Raw genomic sequence first — 14,777 nt, 5'->3', positions numbered from 1 at the left:
GATTTCTTCACAGCTCTTCCGTTTCATTGGTGTACATTGAGGATGAAGGGTCCCCTAGAGTTTGATTTCATGAGGCTAATGAAATAGGAATTTGATAGATTATGCAAAAATTTCTATTCATAATATTGATTATATTTATGATTTTATATTGAATACATATTGAGTAAAATTAGTTATTTTATTAAAAATCTTGTTTAACAGTTTTACGACCTTATCTGTGTGGTGTATTTTACTTGAATGTTACTAGTCTACATAAATTTTAACTTAAGCGTCTAAATCACAGGTGCTCTGCTTCATACATACTGAACATCTACTATCTATTACATACAAAGGTTGTCTTCCTAGCAGAGATTAAACTTCACAAAACAAGGGCTTTAAAACCTGATCCTAACTGTGGTGTGATTGTGTAGTGTTGATAGGTTTCTAGAACAGCAGTGGAATAAGTGAGAACTTGCACACCGCAAGTTGAGTGATGATGTACAAGTTATAGATTCTTCAGACTCTTGAGGGCTTTTGACTATTGAGCAGAATTGTTACAATTTTTGTTCTGTATACTGGCATCACATTAAATATAGCCTAACTTGTTTCTTCCCAACCTTCAGATCATCTTTGGGTGTTATTCCCAGATGTTTGCATGGTGGTTGCTTCAGAAATTGCGGTGGATATTGTGAAACATGCCTTTATAACAAAATTCAATGACATCACAGCTGATGTAGGTATCCTGTTTGGAATGCTGAGTGCTATTTTAAGCTGTAGTTTATTTTGCTAGTGGTTGTTTTTTGTGTTTTGTGGTTTGTTTTTTTTAATATTCAAATCTATTGCAGTGCAGAAAATGTAAAAATTATTTTCACATATAAGATATTTTTTGGGAAGACTTGGTAATTTCCTGATGCAATAGACTTCTGAGGGTCTTTATAATGTGGAACAAACACCTCTGCTTTTAAATTAGCAGTTCCAGATCCATAAATTACTGAAAGTGTTGTATAACAGTTCACATAATTACTACAGTCCACATAACTGGCAGATCATTTTGTGAAGTGATCTAGTTAAATTGACAGAAAGTTACTAGTTCTACAAGTCTGGATAGAGCTTGTACCTTTTCCTATGAGAATGAATTGTAGGTTAAAATTCAGGGTTTAGGAAAAACATCTTGTGAGGCTGCTGAACCTCTGTTGTTGCCTGGGTGTTAAAGGTGGAATCTGAGATCAGAGATACATGTTTCCACTGTCCCTGGAGCACTAATATGAAGTAGGTTATATTTGTTTCCAACTCCTGAAAATTCTTAGGCCGTATGTATTATGCAGTCCTGCTTTTAAAGTAGTAGATGAGGTTACTTTTTATGTGTTATGGCGTGATACACTGGCCATTTGTCTTGCATGTCATGCGAGTTCAAATGTACTTGATAAATTCGTGTAGTGATGAGCTAGCGTTTTTTCACTTTTAAAACCTCTTTTGAGGAAATGAGATCAGAACTTGTAAGTGCTATCTTTTCCAGTATCTCTAAAGTAGCTACATTGTGCAGTGTAGAAACAAGTTTAATGGATGTACTTAATAAGCTCCCTTATGCCAGAGGCATTTATGCATGCCCTACTTTCATGTAGAGAGTGTGGAAAAGAGCAATAATGAAGTCATGATAGCCAAGAGTGTAGCATGCTTCAGTGTGCTGAAACAGCTGGAGGATGGGGCTCATGAATGACACTTTTGCAAGATTTATTTAACAAACCTTGTATTTTTTGTAAGAAGTTCTAAAGATTTATGATTGCTAGGTCAGACTTTTTCAAAAGTTTTGAACACCTGCAGTGCAGCTGCCCTTCCACTTATACTTAAAACAGATGCTTTTATGTCTTAATACACAGAACTGTTTTAAAGAGAAAGATAAGCTACATTTGTCTTCTGATACAGCTTCCTTGTTTCACAGGATCACTTGCTTAGTGTATAAACAGGCTTTCATTTGCTTAATTTGATCCCAGTCCTACCTTTCACATAGCTTAAAAACAACTATGAAATGTAGGGAAAAAGTGTACATGATTTCTCTTACTTTGTGTTTCTGATGGTCCTCAAGTTTAGCAAGTGTTTTGTAGTCTTATTCAATTCTTATAATATAGTGTTGTTTGTTGTATGTATACACAAGTTACCTTATCATGGAAAGATAGGCTCATCTGTTGAAGGGTGTAGTTAGACCTAACTAAAACTGGCTTGGACTACTTCAGCCTGGCATAGATTTATTAATATCTCTGCTGCTTCTGTAATGTAATAACAAATGAATCACACATCTGATGTACTGGATTTTTTCCAGGTCTACAGTGAATACAGAGCCAGCCTTGCATTTGACCTTGTTAGCAGTCGACAGAAAAACGTAAGCCTCAAAATAAAGACATCTTGTGTTAACATAATTGTTACAGCGGGTATCCTAGAATATGATATTGGATACTGGAACAAATACTTAAATAAATACAGAACTGTTACACTCCTACAGGACTGAAATTCTACCCTGCTTTTTAATCAGAGATAACAGGATATATTCTTATTTTTATCCAGTTGTTAAGGTCACTTCAGGCTTTATTTGATATGTTGTTGTGAAATCTTTTTCAAATACACTTATAGTCAGGGGATGGTTGTACCAACTTCGACGTTTTTGAGATAAATGGGAAGTAATTCACTTTAACAAGATGTCATTGAGATAATTTTCAGTTACTGTTCTTTTTTGCTTTATTTTAATTGGTTTGCAACAAAATGCAGTATTCATTGGGAATTTATATCATTTCTTCACCATGTGTGCAGGGATGTTTTTATTTTGTAACTGTTGTGACATAGGTATTTAAAAAGCACACAAACTGCTTGTGTTTTTCATTAGTACTGGTTTTTGGAAGACTATTTACAGCACATCTTTCCTGATGAGTCTCTTAACTGTGCTCTGGATGAGTGCTTTACCTATTAAATTAACTTTATTTTTATAATTTATGTACTTTTCTTGGGAATGTTTAATAGCTATTGCTAGAAATGAATTAGTTACACCTCATAAAGGGGTTAGACACCTTCAGTTACAAATAATTTTTACATGTTTAAAAATGGTTTGTAGTTCTCAAAGCTCCGTTCCTTTTCCTAAGAATCTTCTGTGGAAAATAAGTTAACATCATATAGCCACTAACTTTAGCATAACTTTTCATACTGCATGAAAGCTGTCATGCAAAGTAGTTGTGTTTTGGGAGTTCAAATGTAAACATATTTTCAAAATTACTTTAACACAATTATCCTGAGGCTAATTATAGATGCTCATAGAATGATTTAAAATCACTAGCATGATGAGTAATTGTAATTTTATCCCTGTTACGGGTTTTTCTCTACAGCATTTGAGGATCAAAGTCAAATTAATACAAAAAGGTCTCTGAGCTAGTAATAATGTGCACATGAAATATCATGGTGCATTTGGATTCAGTGTCCTAATTGCTCTCAATTTAGAGATTTGTATCATACTCCAGTTGCTCTTGGTTTAGAATGGTGAAGCTAATCTTGCTGGTCATGGTAGTATTACATTTTTGTCTGAGAGTACAGATAACTGCATTTGGATTTCAGAATGTGAATAGGTACACTTTATACTGGTACTGTTTGTTTAGCAGAGATTGATTCTTATCTAGAGGGTGTGCCAAACTAAAATAAGTTCATTCTTTTGCATAAGTAGTTCATTCTTCCTGTTTTTTCCTAGGCATATACAGATTATAGTGATTCGGTTTCCAGAAGGATGGGCTTCATTCCTCTTCCACTGGCTGTTTTAGTAAGTTGTATCTTTCCTTCAAGTTTTCTGTAAGATCTCACTTTGAGAATATACGCCTGTGAGATAGCTGGCTCATTTTGGTGTTTTGAGGACAAAATGATCATGCTAAGTCACACAAATGGTGCTGCAAGGTTGAGTTAGCATTCAGTGTAATCTGCATCCCATATTAATTGTAAATTCACAAATATGTTACTGTTTATCATCTCTCCATAGAAAATCAAATATCTTTTAATTTTATAGATTTTATAAGCACTTGGGTTGTAGCAGTGGAGCTAAGCTACATCTGTGCTTATTAAACATTTATTCCTTTTGGCAATTATCCTGTTCATTCATTCGGAAGAGTCAAAGCAGCTGGTTGCCAGAAGGTTAGCAGTAGTGTACTAGTTTTTTTTAGGTTTTTCATGGGAGTCCTCATGGCTTTCCCTGTAGTGGTATGCTAAGTTTTCTTTTATGTGAGTGAGCTATGTGGTGTTCAGCCGCCTGCCAGGTTAAACCATGACAATACGGGGCACTGGGCTTCTGAGCTGTTGTGGAATACAGGATTCTGAAATAGTTAACTGTGTTACATGGACATATATATATATAATCACGTAATAGGGTTGGAAAGGACCTTAAGATCATCTAGTTCCAACCCCTCTGCCATGGACAGGGACACCTCACACTAAACCATGAAACCCAAGGCTCTGTCCTGCCTGGCCTTGAACACCACCAGGGATGGAGCATTCACAACTTCCTTGGACAACCCATTCCAGTGCTATAAAATGAATTATTTCATTACTGGAATTGTGTCCACATGCTCTCTGTTCTGAATTAACTGCTGCAGAATGTTTTGTGTAAATAGCTGGTCTGACTTTCCACATACACACATGCAGACAAGAAGTAGTTACCTTAACACTGGGGATGTGCCCTTGCTTTGCCAGCCAGGATGGTAACTCTTCATTTTCCTGGAAGAGTATCAATATGAATTAACTTAAATGTAATTTTTTTCCATAGAGGGGGGGAAAAATATCATTGACAGACTTTGCCTGGTTTTATATAGGATTAAAAAAAAAAAAAAGAAGCCACCAAAAAATAAACTAGCTGGGGTCATAATCATGATTTCTTTTATAACTAAGCGAAGTATATCCAGTGAGAATTGAAATGTTTTTTTCAATTAAATTGTGTGCTGATATGATATCCCTGAGACTAATAGCTTTAAAATAAACTGTTTTGCTAACTTGGAACCCTAACTGTGAAACACTGAAGTAGACCTGAGGTTTCAGGATCATTTGTTACTGAATCTTGGAATTCATATACCTAGACCACAAAGCAATTTTGTGTTCAGAATGTTAGCATAGTGTGAAACACTCATTCTGTTTTACTACATCAGCATTTCTTGACATTTTCCACAAAAATGGTTAACTCACCTTCCAGCCCTTGACTTCTGGGAAGGGTTGGTTTTGCTCAGTATTTTGCATAAACATCAGTGGAGAAATAAACATTACCAGACTGTAGCTTTGGCAAAGTTGCAAGCAGGTGCTAGTGTAATACTTACTCAAACCAAAATGCTGAATAAGCACTACCAGGGAGAACATTAGAATAAATTTCTGTTAATGTAAATAATTTTACTTCTGTCTTGAATTTACCAAATAAGCAAGGTCTGTTAAAATACTCCAGTAATAAATGTGTGCTGTGCATTTTAACTGTTTAACTTTTGTCTTTAAAACAGCTCATCAGAGTCGTAACAAGCTCAATAAAAGTACAGGGAGTCTTAGCTTATGTCTGTGTTGTGCTGTTCTACTGTGGGTAAGTAAATACACACAACTGAAACGTATTTATCGTTATCTGATCAAATAGGTGAAAAAAGCTTCTTTTGATATGTCTAGATGTAAGTGTAGACACAGTTTATGGTCAGTAGAACATAAATGTAAAACATGCTTATAAGCTGAAATTGAGAGTGCAGATTGGTCCCTAAGTACTGTAACTGCATTGGGCTATCATAGCCCGCAATAAGTAACTTCAGTAATGAAAGTAACTAGTTGAATAATAACTGAAAGAATTTGACAGACAAGCACCATACCTCTGCATAAAAGGGGAAATTGAATTCTAAGGAATTAAATTTTCTGTGAAAAGAATGAAAAATTGAATCTGTCAACAAAAATAAGCAGTAAGTACTGCGAGTGGATCATTAATTCTTCCCTCTGGTAGCCGAATGTGAGATTTATTCCTGTTAGGAAACAGCTATATGAGAAAAAAAAATAAGTAAATACAAGGCTCATCTTTCTGGGAAGGATGGGTCAGTAAGTAAACTTGGGAAATATAATCCTGGAATCATAGAATGGGTTGGGTTGGAAGGGACCTTAAAGATCATATAGTTACAATCTCCCTGCCATGGGCAGGGACAGCTTCCACTAGACCAGGTTGCTCAAAGCCCTTTTCAGTCTGGCCTTGAATATTCTGTGGCAATTTGTTTTCCAAAACCAATCATTTGCAAGTATCCCTTTACTGCCACATCAGTTTATACTTTTGTTACTCTTAACTACCCACCAGACAAAACATACTTGAGATGCATCTAGTTGCACTTTAAATCCAGTCTAATTTACCTGTCCTAGTTTCTAGGAAAGCTGTGTACTGAATTGTGTTAACATTTGTTGCCTCTCGGTACTTGTTGATACTAGAGTCCTCTTAAAATTGATCATAAAGAATTAAGTGTTTCAAGTTGCTGCAGCACAGAGAACCTGTCTGGGGTATTGTGGGAATATTTCTTCCAATGTCCTACCAAGTTGTGTATGTAAATAAAGGCAGCAGGATGGAAAGTAAAACACTTCTAGGTCTGGGACAGTGGGCCGGGAGGTACACTGGAAAAGAGAAGGCTGCTGGTTTACAGTAACCTATGAAAAGGATAGGATTACTGCACAGTTTTCATGAATAGTTAGACTCATATCTCTAATCTGACCTTGATCTGCAAGAAATGTAAACTTGGTCTGGTGTGTCTAGCCCATATCAGTGTAGAGACGCATCTCTTTAGTGTTGGATACTAGACTTTGGGATATTGCATACAGGCCAAATATTAATGTTTGCTGTATTCTTCTCCACCACACTTTGATTCCTTTCCCAGCATACCATGTGCTGTGCCCATGTTCTCTCTGAAACTAGCTCTATATAATAAAAAGCACTAAACAATGTGACCTTGGATCACATTGTCTTTCTGCTCCTTCCTCTGTGCTCTGACTTGCCCAGCATCAAAGTACTTTACCTCTGAACCTGCTCACTAGCAATGTGTTGTGGGAGGCATTTGGCCATCTAAATAGCTGTATCAAGCACTTCTTATTTTGTTTATTCGCTATTTCTTTACACAGTGTGAAATGGTCATTATATTAGGCAGGATGAATCTGCTGCCAAAGCTGTGCCAGTCTTTGGAAAGTGTCTCATTCTTAGTATTTGAACAAGTGGTCCAAAGTGTTTTCTCTATTAGAATCACACATTCATGTTGTGGTATACCAAGCTCAGAACCTTCGTTCTGCTCAGTGGCTTTTCCTTTTTTCTGACATGTATTTCCCTACATCTGCTATTCCACTGCTTCAGACCAGTTCTGTTTCTGGCTTGGAGGCTAGAGGGCATGAAGAAGTAATGTGATTAACATGAAGGATTAAGTGCTGTTCTTTGAAGGCTTAGGTCAAAAGAGTTAAATACATTTTGGTTTATTTTGTCTTAATTGAAAAGTGAGAACAGATTTTACTGCAATAGTGTGTAATAGTTACAAGGTTCTGAACAACTGCGAGCTTATATTGTTGTTAGAAATTTGAGCCTGGTGTGGACTGGCAGAAAAGAATAAAGGAGAATCGCTAGAAACTCTTGCATAATTTTCCATGAAAAGCTGGAACTGATACAGTACAGTGTTGATTTATGGCCTTTTCAGCTTCTGAGCTCATAAAATCAGAGTCAAATCATGCTGTAAGCACCTACTCTCTTGGAACAAAAGCATAAAAAGTGTAGAAAATATAGCATAAAAAGTGGAGAAACGACATAAAAAGTGTAGGGGAACAGAAAAAAAAAAATCCCAAACCTCTAAAACTTATTAGAAATGGAGAAGAGCTTCTTAACTCTCAGAAACAAAATCTGCCCTGATAACCTAATACAATTGTAGAGAACCACAGCTTTCAACTTGTATGATATATCATCTCTGTGGTTGCTTGGATACTGAAATGTTGGTTTCTTCTGAGTACTGAGCATGGTCTGCTCTGCTCATTCTTCTGTATCTCTAAATTTCTTCTATATGTAAATGTAGTGCATAAAATTCCCTTGAAAGTGCAGAGTACTTTATTTTTCTGTTTTGACAAGTTCTGGTTACATTAATGCAGTGAGAAACAGTGAAGCTGCTGCTGAATTGTGCTTGGGTCACTTTATGATTAAGCAGTTAGACCCACTCCATGAATCTGTGAATAGTCACTTCAAGTCCTCTTTTTAGGCAGTTAGTAGTATTCATAATAAACAGATTTTCAGAGTGGGGAATGAATTTAAAGTCTGCATTTGGTTCAGTTCTGTTACATAGGTTGATTTGTGTAGATAGTATTTGTATTCATCCTGCAGAGAATAGATTGCTATTTCCTTGTTCTGTTGTGAACCTTCGCCTGCTTCACCTCTGCTTTCACCTCTGGAATGGGCATTACTCTGCATGTCATGTAATACTAGTAATGGAACTCAGATTTTGCAAAGCTCATTTGAGTTGTAAATCTAAAAGCACTTGGTGGTAGATGAGACCTTCCTGTTCTTCAAATGAGAAGACAGGTATAAAAGGGACTTTCAGTGATTTGCTGAAGTTTGTGTTGCAGATTAGTGATAATAGAAAATCCTCCATCCACTGTTCTGTGCTGTGATGGTAATGCAGTGCTGCCTGTTTGAATTTGTTGAGTTTTATTGACTGTCTTCTGCAGTGTGAAAAAGGACTCTATGATTAGCCTGTAATTTGTGAAAACCTTCTGAAAAAAAGAATAAACAAAACATTAAGCACTGTATCCAAAACAGATTATTAGGAAAAGGAAATTACCTTTTGATCTTGCTGTAGAAGGGATTTAATTTATTAGCTAATCCTTCCAAGACAGCAGTAACCATATGCAATTATTTTAATATGAATAATTGCAGTCTGAATAATATGCAATTATTTTAATATGCTAATGCAAATATGTAAACAAATCCTTTTCTTTTTTTCAGGTTAATATCTCTGAAAGTTCTTAACAGTATTGTATTGTTGGGGAAATCCTGTCAGTATGTAAAGGAGGCAAAAATGGAGGAGAAATTATTCAACCCTGTCCTGACTGCCACCCCAGGGAAGCCAGCTGGCAAACAGCAAAGCACGTTTAAATCTACCCAAGGTAAGGCTAACTACCTTGTTATGTTTTCAGCTGAAATTCCTTTCAGACTGAATTTAGTATTAAGCCAGATATAGGATATCGTTTGCTGCGCAGTAACGCTGTTGCTCGACCTTAATTGTACCATATCACGGCTATGAACACAACCATGTAAAGGTAATAAAATTTATTGCTTTTAGTCCACGCATCATCTTTTGGTTATAAATACTCATCTCTCTGACAAAATCCCAGCCTGGTACATGGAGGTGATAGAAACTTCAAAACACCCACATAATCATAGAACGGTTTGGGTTGGAATGGATCTTTAAAGATCATCTGGTCCTCTGCCACCTCACTACATAAATCAGTAAATATTTACACATCGTCTCTGGCAGAGCTGAAGTTTGATAAGGAAGCAGGCTATGCATTTCTTCTGGAAATTAATGTAAAATGTGGCACACAATAGGTATAATTACTTGTAGCTGTCATGAACACATTAACAAAAACCTGTATGAAATCCAAATAGGTATTTCCGCTGGTCTGCTCACTTCAAGTTCATGCAATGTGGTTTTCTCATATACGTCTTCAGCATTAGCGGTTAATATATACCTGCAATGGGGCATTATTCTGTTCTTGTGACACATTATAGAAGGAAATAGAAACTTTCATTGTTCCAGTCAACTGAATTGGATTGTATATCTTCCTCTGTGAAGAGCTCAGTGACAGCCCTAGAAACCTTAACAGTGGGGCTTTTATTGTGTTCACTCTATTGCTTGCCAAAGACTTGAAAAGCTTGAAATGTAAGGTGCTTACTAGTCATGATAGTGCCTCGCCAGCAATAGAGTTAAGAATCGGTCAATGTTTCAGTCATAAATCTCTGTATCTCACCTGTGTCAAATCACAGGCAGAAACTTGGTGGGGACCTTTATTTTTAAATAGTTAAATTCATAGAGTTGCTCCATTTCGTGATGAAGAATGTAATATGAATTATTCTGAATGGCTTTTACATTTCATTAAACAATTGTCATAATGATAATACTACACTTGAATATGACACTTAATAAGTTGTACTTACTTAGATTAACCCTTAAACTTACAATAAATAAGTCCTGAAGACTTTTTTAGCTGAAGCAGCAGCAATTTTACCAGGTCAGTCAGCAGAGGCATTTTTTCTGCAATCAAAAAGCTTCTCCTGACTTTTGGAATAGTCTTAACTTTCATTTGTGATGAAAAAGCTCAATTTTTAATAATTTTTGAGGGGGTTATACCTTTTAACAGCTCTTTATTTATTAGAAACCTCGATTGTGTGAAAGACTAATTTTACCTTACCTGCCTTCTCTGTGTTTGCATTATTACTGCAGAGGTCTGGAATACTGGTTAATCCCTGTGCCCCACTTACCACAGTTTTTTCAATACAGTCTCTCAACCCATCTCCTACTAGTGTGAGGGTGAGGGAATTAACCTGGTCTACTTTCTGTCAGCTTATAATGTAAGTCAGTTCATTTTCCTTAGAGTTTCCACCTCGACCACAGACACAGTTTAAAATTTTGAAGGATAAAATCTTATACTTGCTCTTGAAGGGTGGAAGTCCTAAAGGCTGGTAAGCATTTATAGGCTGAACAGCTCTCTGGAAGCTGCTGAGTTAGAAAATACTTTTGTAATGAAGTTCTGTAATTAGCGTTACTTGTCTCCTTTCTTAGTGCAAGTTTTGTACCTTTGTCTTGCATAAGACTGTGTGGAGTAATCCATGTACCTTCAAGGAGTAGATGGTATACACTGAAGAGATGCTATACAGAGAGAAGTTTTTGTAGTAATTTGGATAGTGCTGCCATTCTGACAAACAATGTTCTCTTGGCCTAGTCTGCAGTACTCTCCACATTAGGCAAATCTGTTCTACACAGTTCAGATTTCTTTAGAAACAATAATTTGGTCTTTATGAGGAAATAATAAATAAGAAAAAATTATTTCCTTGTGCATTTTAATTCTTTAAATGTTTTAACAAAATCTGGAAATAATACATGGATATTACTTACAAATATCTTGAGTTAATGGAGCTGGTGTTCAATTCCACTGAAGTAAGAGGCAGGAATAAAAATAGATATCTTTAATAGAACAGCTTTAGCAGCAAGTGCTATTAAAGTGTGTAGCAGTGCATGAGTAATTTATTAGCCACCCCTAGAGAAGACAGGTTTATTGTGCTTATGTAGAGGATTAGACACATCCAGTTCCCACTACAGAGTTTCCTTTTCTTCATTTCAGTGGAAAATATTTGTGTGATTCACACAATGACTATCAAAAATCTTTTTACCTAAGCCAACAAAAATGAGAATGTAAACCAGAAGAATGCAGTTTATGTCCTGACATCTGCTGCTTATGCTGTTGCTTGTTATCTGAACTTCCACAGAATTCGTTTTCTATCCTTTCACACAGTTAGAAAAGGAAATCTCTTGGTAAAACTAAGAAGAGGTAGCGGCTCCCACAAACATTTTTCTGTTTCTTCTGCTGATTTCATGCAGCACACTTTTTCATACCAGCTTTGGATGAATCTGGACATCATAGGTGTGTCAGTATGTCTGTGTTAAATTCGTGATTATCTTTGTAATTGTCTCCTGTTCCTACAGGAATTTCCACAGATGAAGATGGATCTACGTCAGTTACCAGTCAACCTGTGCACCAGGAGAACTCACCATCTTTACTTGTAACAAGCAATTCTGATCAGTTTCTGACAACTCCTGATGGAGAAGAAAAAGATATAAGCCAAGACAGTTCCGAGTTAAAACACAGGTCTGCAAAGAAAGACTTGCTGGAGATAGACAGGTTTACTATTTGTGGAAACAGAATTGACTAAGATTTTTTTATTTTAATCGATGTGCTGAGGATACTGAGCTGTGGGGACAGCAGATGCTACCAGAATGGACAGTTGCTGAAAAAGGCTCCTAAATATTTATTTAAAAACTTAAATTATTAATGGCAAAAAAAATTAATTTCTTTCTACAAGTAACTTGGCTTGGTATCTGGTCAGGTCAAGTCAGTGATCTTTAACTTGCCTCTTGGAAAATGTGGTGGATCGTGAGTTTCTAGCCTGGTGGCAGAGCTGCAATATCACTTTTCTGGAAAATAGACTGGAAAAAAAGCATAAGCCTGTTCTGCGTTATGAAACCATGCTTCCAGAACATACTACTTGTCATGAAGGTCCCTCCAGTGTAAGGATATTCCTGGAAATGTATGCAACTTGAGCTGGAGCTTGCCTTTCCAGTTACCTTGTTTTATTAAACATCTGCAAGCAGAATCCAAAACTCGTGCTTATATCAACAAATGCATAAAACGTTGGCACATAAAACAGTAAGTCAAGATAGTTACTCCTGTCAACAGAAACCTTTTCAAGATGTATCTTGAAAATCTTGTAATCAGAATAAAATCTTGCCTTTAAATGAAGGACTTACTGCATACTATTTTGTCCAAATACTGAACACCAAGGAAAGATCACAGTAGTGAAGGTTCTGCTTAACTGGGCAAATATGAAGCATATTCATTTCTTGTGTTGTGTGTCCTGCAAGGCAAATTATTTATCAAATTATTTTGAAAAGCTGAGGATTTTTTTTGTTGCTGTAGGAAAAAAATAATAAAGGGGCACTTGTGTATTTTGAGGAAAGGCAGTGTTAATGGCAGCAAGCGTTGTGTTGGAACCGTATGTATGGCATTAACACAGCAGAAAAGAATATTGCACTGCATTTTGGGTTTAACTCTGATAAGAGTGACATCTGTGTATTAACATGCCTGAGAACATGCTATAAAAGCTCATACTGATGATCAGATCAGAATGATCCATTGTAATTGATTGGGTTTAGCCACACTTAAGTAGATAGACTAGATTTATAAACAGCTTTCAAGCATTACAATGCATGTAAATTTCTGGTGTGAAATGCAGTTGTGGGAGAATTGATGAAAGGTGGTTTAGAATCCTCAGACCAAGAATGGAATGAATTTGAGCTCAAAATTTAGGCTGGAGACGTGTATCAAAAGACACCCTGTAGTTAATGATAAATTGCTGTAAAACACCGCATTAATTTCAAATGCCTTTTGGCTATTTAACTAGGCACTTGTTTCACTTTCCAAGGGAAGGTATCATAAAAGTACTTCAGTGCCAAACAAATTAAGACAAAATTTGCTCTTTGCTAATTTCATAATTTGTCAGAGTGGGAAAGCCAAAGTTTATTTGCTTTATGAACATGTGAAAGTCTAATGTATATGCTAATCCCTGAAACTTGCAGGACTACAGTAATATAACAAATGGAGACAGCTGAACAGTTACCATGTGTCTGAGCAGACTTGGTAATGAGATTTGCCATACAGGTTAGCATGCTCTGCTCTGGTGGGAACTTCTTGCTGCAGTCTTTCAGCCTCTCTCCCATCAAGAGTAGCTGGAGGAGCGGCCAAAATCTGTGGTTACTGTTCAGGGATGAGAGTAAAAAGAAGAGGACTTGTGCTGGGGAAAAATCTGAAACTCTAACTTTTGATGTATTTTATACTAATTGGAGATGTTCACACATTGAAATTCAGATTATCTGTCAATTTGGTGTATCTTATTTTTGAATTATTTAGCAGTTGCTAAAGAAAGCTTGGATTTGCTTTCATTTTTTTTCTGTCGAATGACATTCTGTATCAATTTTATATGTGCATCTTGTGTGAAACAATAAAATTCAATTTTGTAATATTTGTTTAAAAAAGGACAAGTACAGCGTTGACGTTTCTTTCTTCGTTTTCAGAGTTGGTGAACTTGCAATGTATTTACTGCATTAAATTCTGATTTCCGTAAAGTAAGATTCTTGCATATATGGGACACGAATGTGGGTAACAACTGGGTTATCAATGACTTCTGATTTATTTTGTAGCAGTTGTTTACTGCCATTTGTAGGAAGAAGGTATCAGTGCCAGCTTGATATTAATTTGATGTGTAAAGGTAAAACCCATGTAAATGAAAAAGTATGTCTTAAGGCAGTTATAATTTATGTAGTCAATTACTACAACTGGACTAGTTACACCTACACAGCAAAGCCAAATGTAACTGCAGTATAAGCTCAGGCATAACCTTTCCTTAGCACAGGACAATAGTGAAATGGCAACAGATAACTTCACTGAAGTCAATTCCTGCCTGCATCCTCATGCTGAGGTTGACAGCCTTTGTTGCTTTGGTTTTACACTTGAATTGTAGTAACCAGAGCTAACTAACTGGGCTTTGGGATATGGCTGTTACACTGTGTTTGTTGCAACTTTGTTGATGTACAGATCACAGTAATTCCAAGGTATGCTCCAGGCACTGGTTAGAGAGGGCATTGCAAATGCAACACTTCCCCTTAAATTCTGGAAGTCTGGTAGGGGCCGAACTGGACATGAAATTTCATCGTTTTCTCTTGCTCTGAGCTCTCTAATTGTTGTCATGGTTTTGTTTGTAATTAATAGGGATTCCTTTAATATCTAGCAGGGCATCTTTAATGAGAGGTCACAACTTTTCTGACCTGGGTCATCCTCTTAGAACTCTTGAGGTGGTGAGGGGAAACAAACCCCAAAACAAACCAGAAACACCACATTTCTTGTCTGTAGGTATGGTTCTTTGTTTGGCTTTGGTGAAAAGATCCTTTCTTAACAATGAAATAAGAGCATTGGAGGTTAAGCAGTGA

The 14,777-nt window shown here is 36.4% G+C and overlaps 1 protein-coding gene across 1 annotated transcript in view; it reads left to right on the top strand.

Annotated features, from left to right (window-relative positions):
* Positions 1-13,829, top strand: part of TAPT1 (transmembrane anterior posterior transformation 1) — a 48,411-nt gene extending 34,582 nt beyond the window's left edge. Inside the window, exons 9-14 of the mRNA XM_034064937.1 lie at positions 603-712; positions 2,297-2,356; positions 3,704-3,772; positions 5,481-5,557; positions 8,963-9,123; positions 11,721-13,829. Coding sequence (XP_033920828.1) covers positions 603-712; positions 2,297-2,356; positions 3,704-3,772; positions 5,481-5,557; positions 8,963-9,123; positions 11,721-11,947 — 704 coding nt within the window. The 3' untranslated portion in view covers positions 11,948-13,829. The remainder of the gene's footprint in view (positions 1-602; positions 713-2,296; positions 2,357-3,703; positions 3,773-5,480; positions 5,558-8,962; positions 9,124-11,720) is intronic.
* The last annotated feature ends 948 nt before the right edge of the window (positions 13,830-14,777 follow it).

Source organism: Melopsittacus undulatus, chromosome 7 (assembly GCF_012275295.1).
Source record: "Melopsittacus undulatus isolate bMelUnd1 chromosome 7, bMelUnd1.mat.Z, whole genome shotgun sequence".
Lineage (NCBI taxonomy): Eukaryota > Metazoa > Chordata > Aves > Psittaciformes > Psittaculidae > Melopsittacus > Melopsittacus undulatus.
This window is presented reverse-complemented; position numbering and strand designations above follow the sequence as displayed.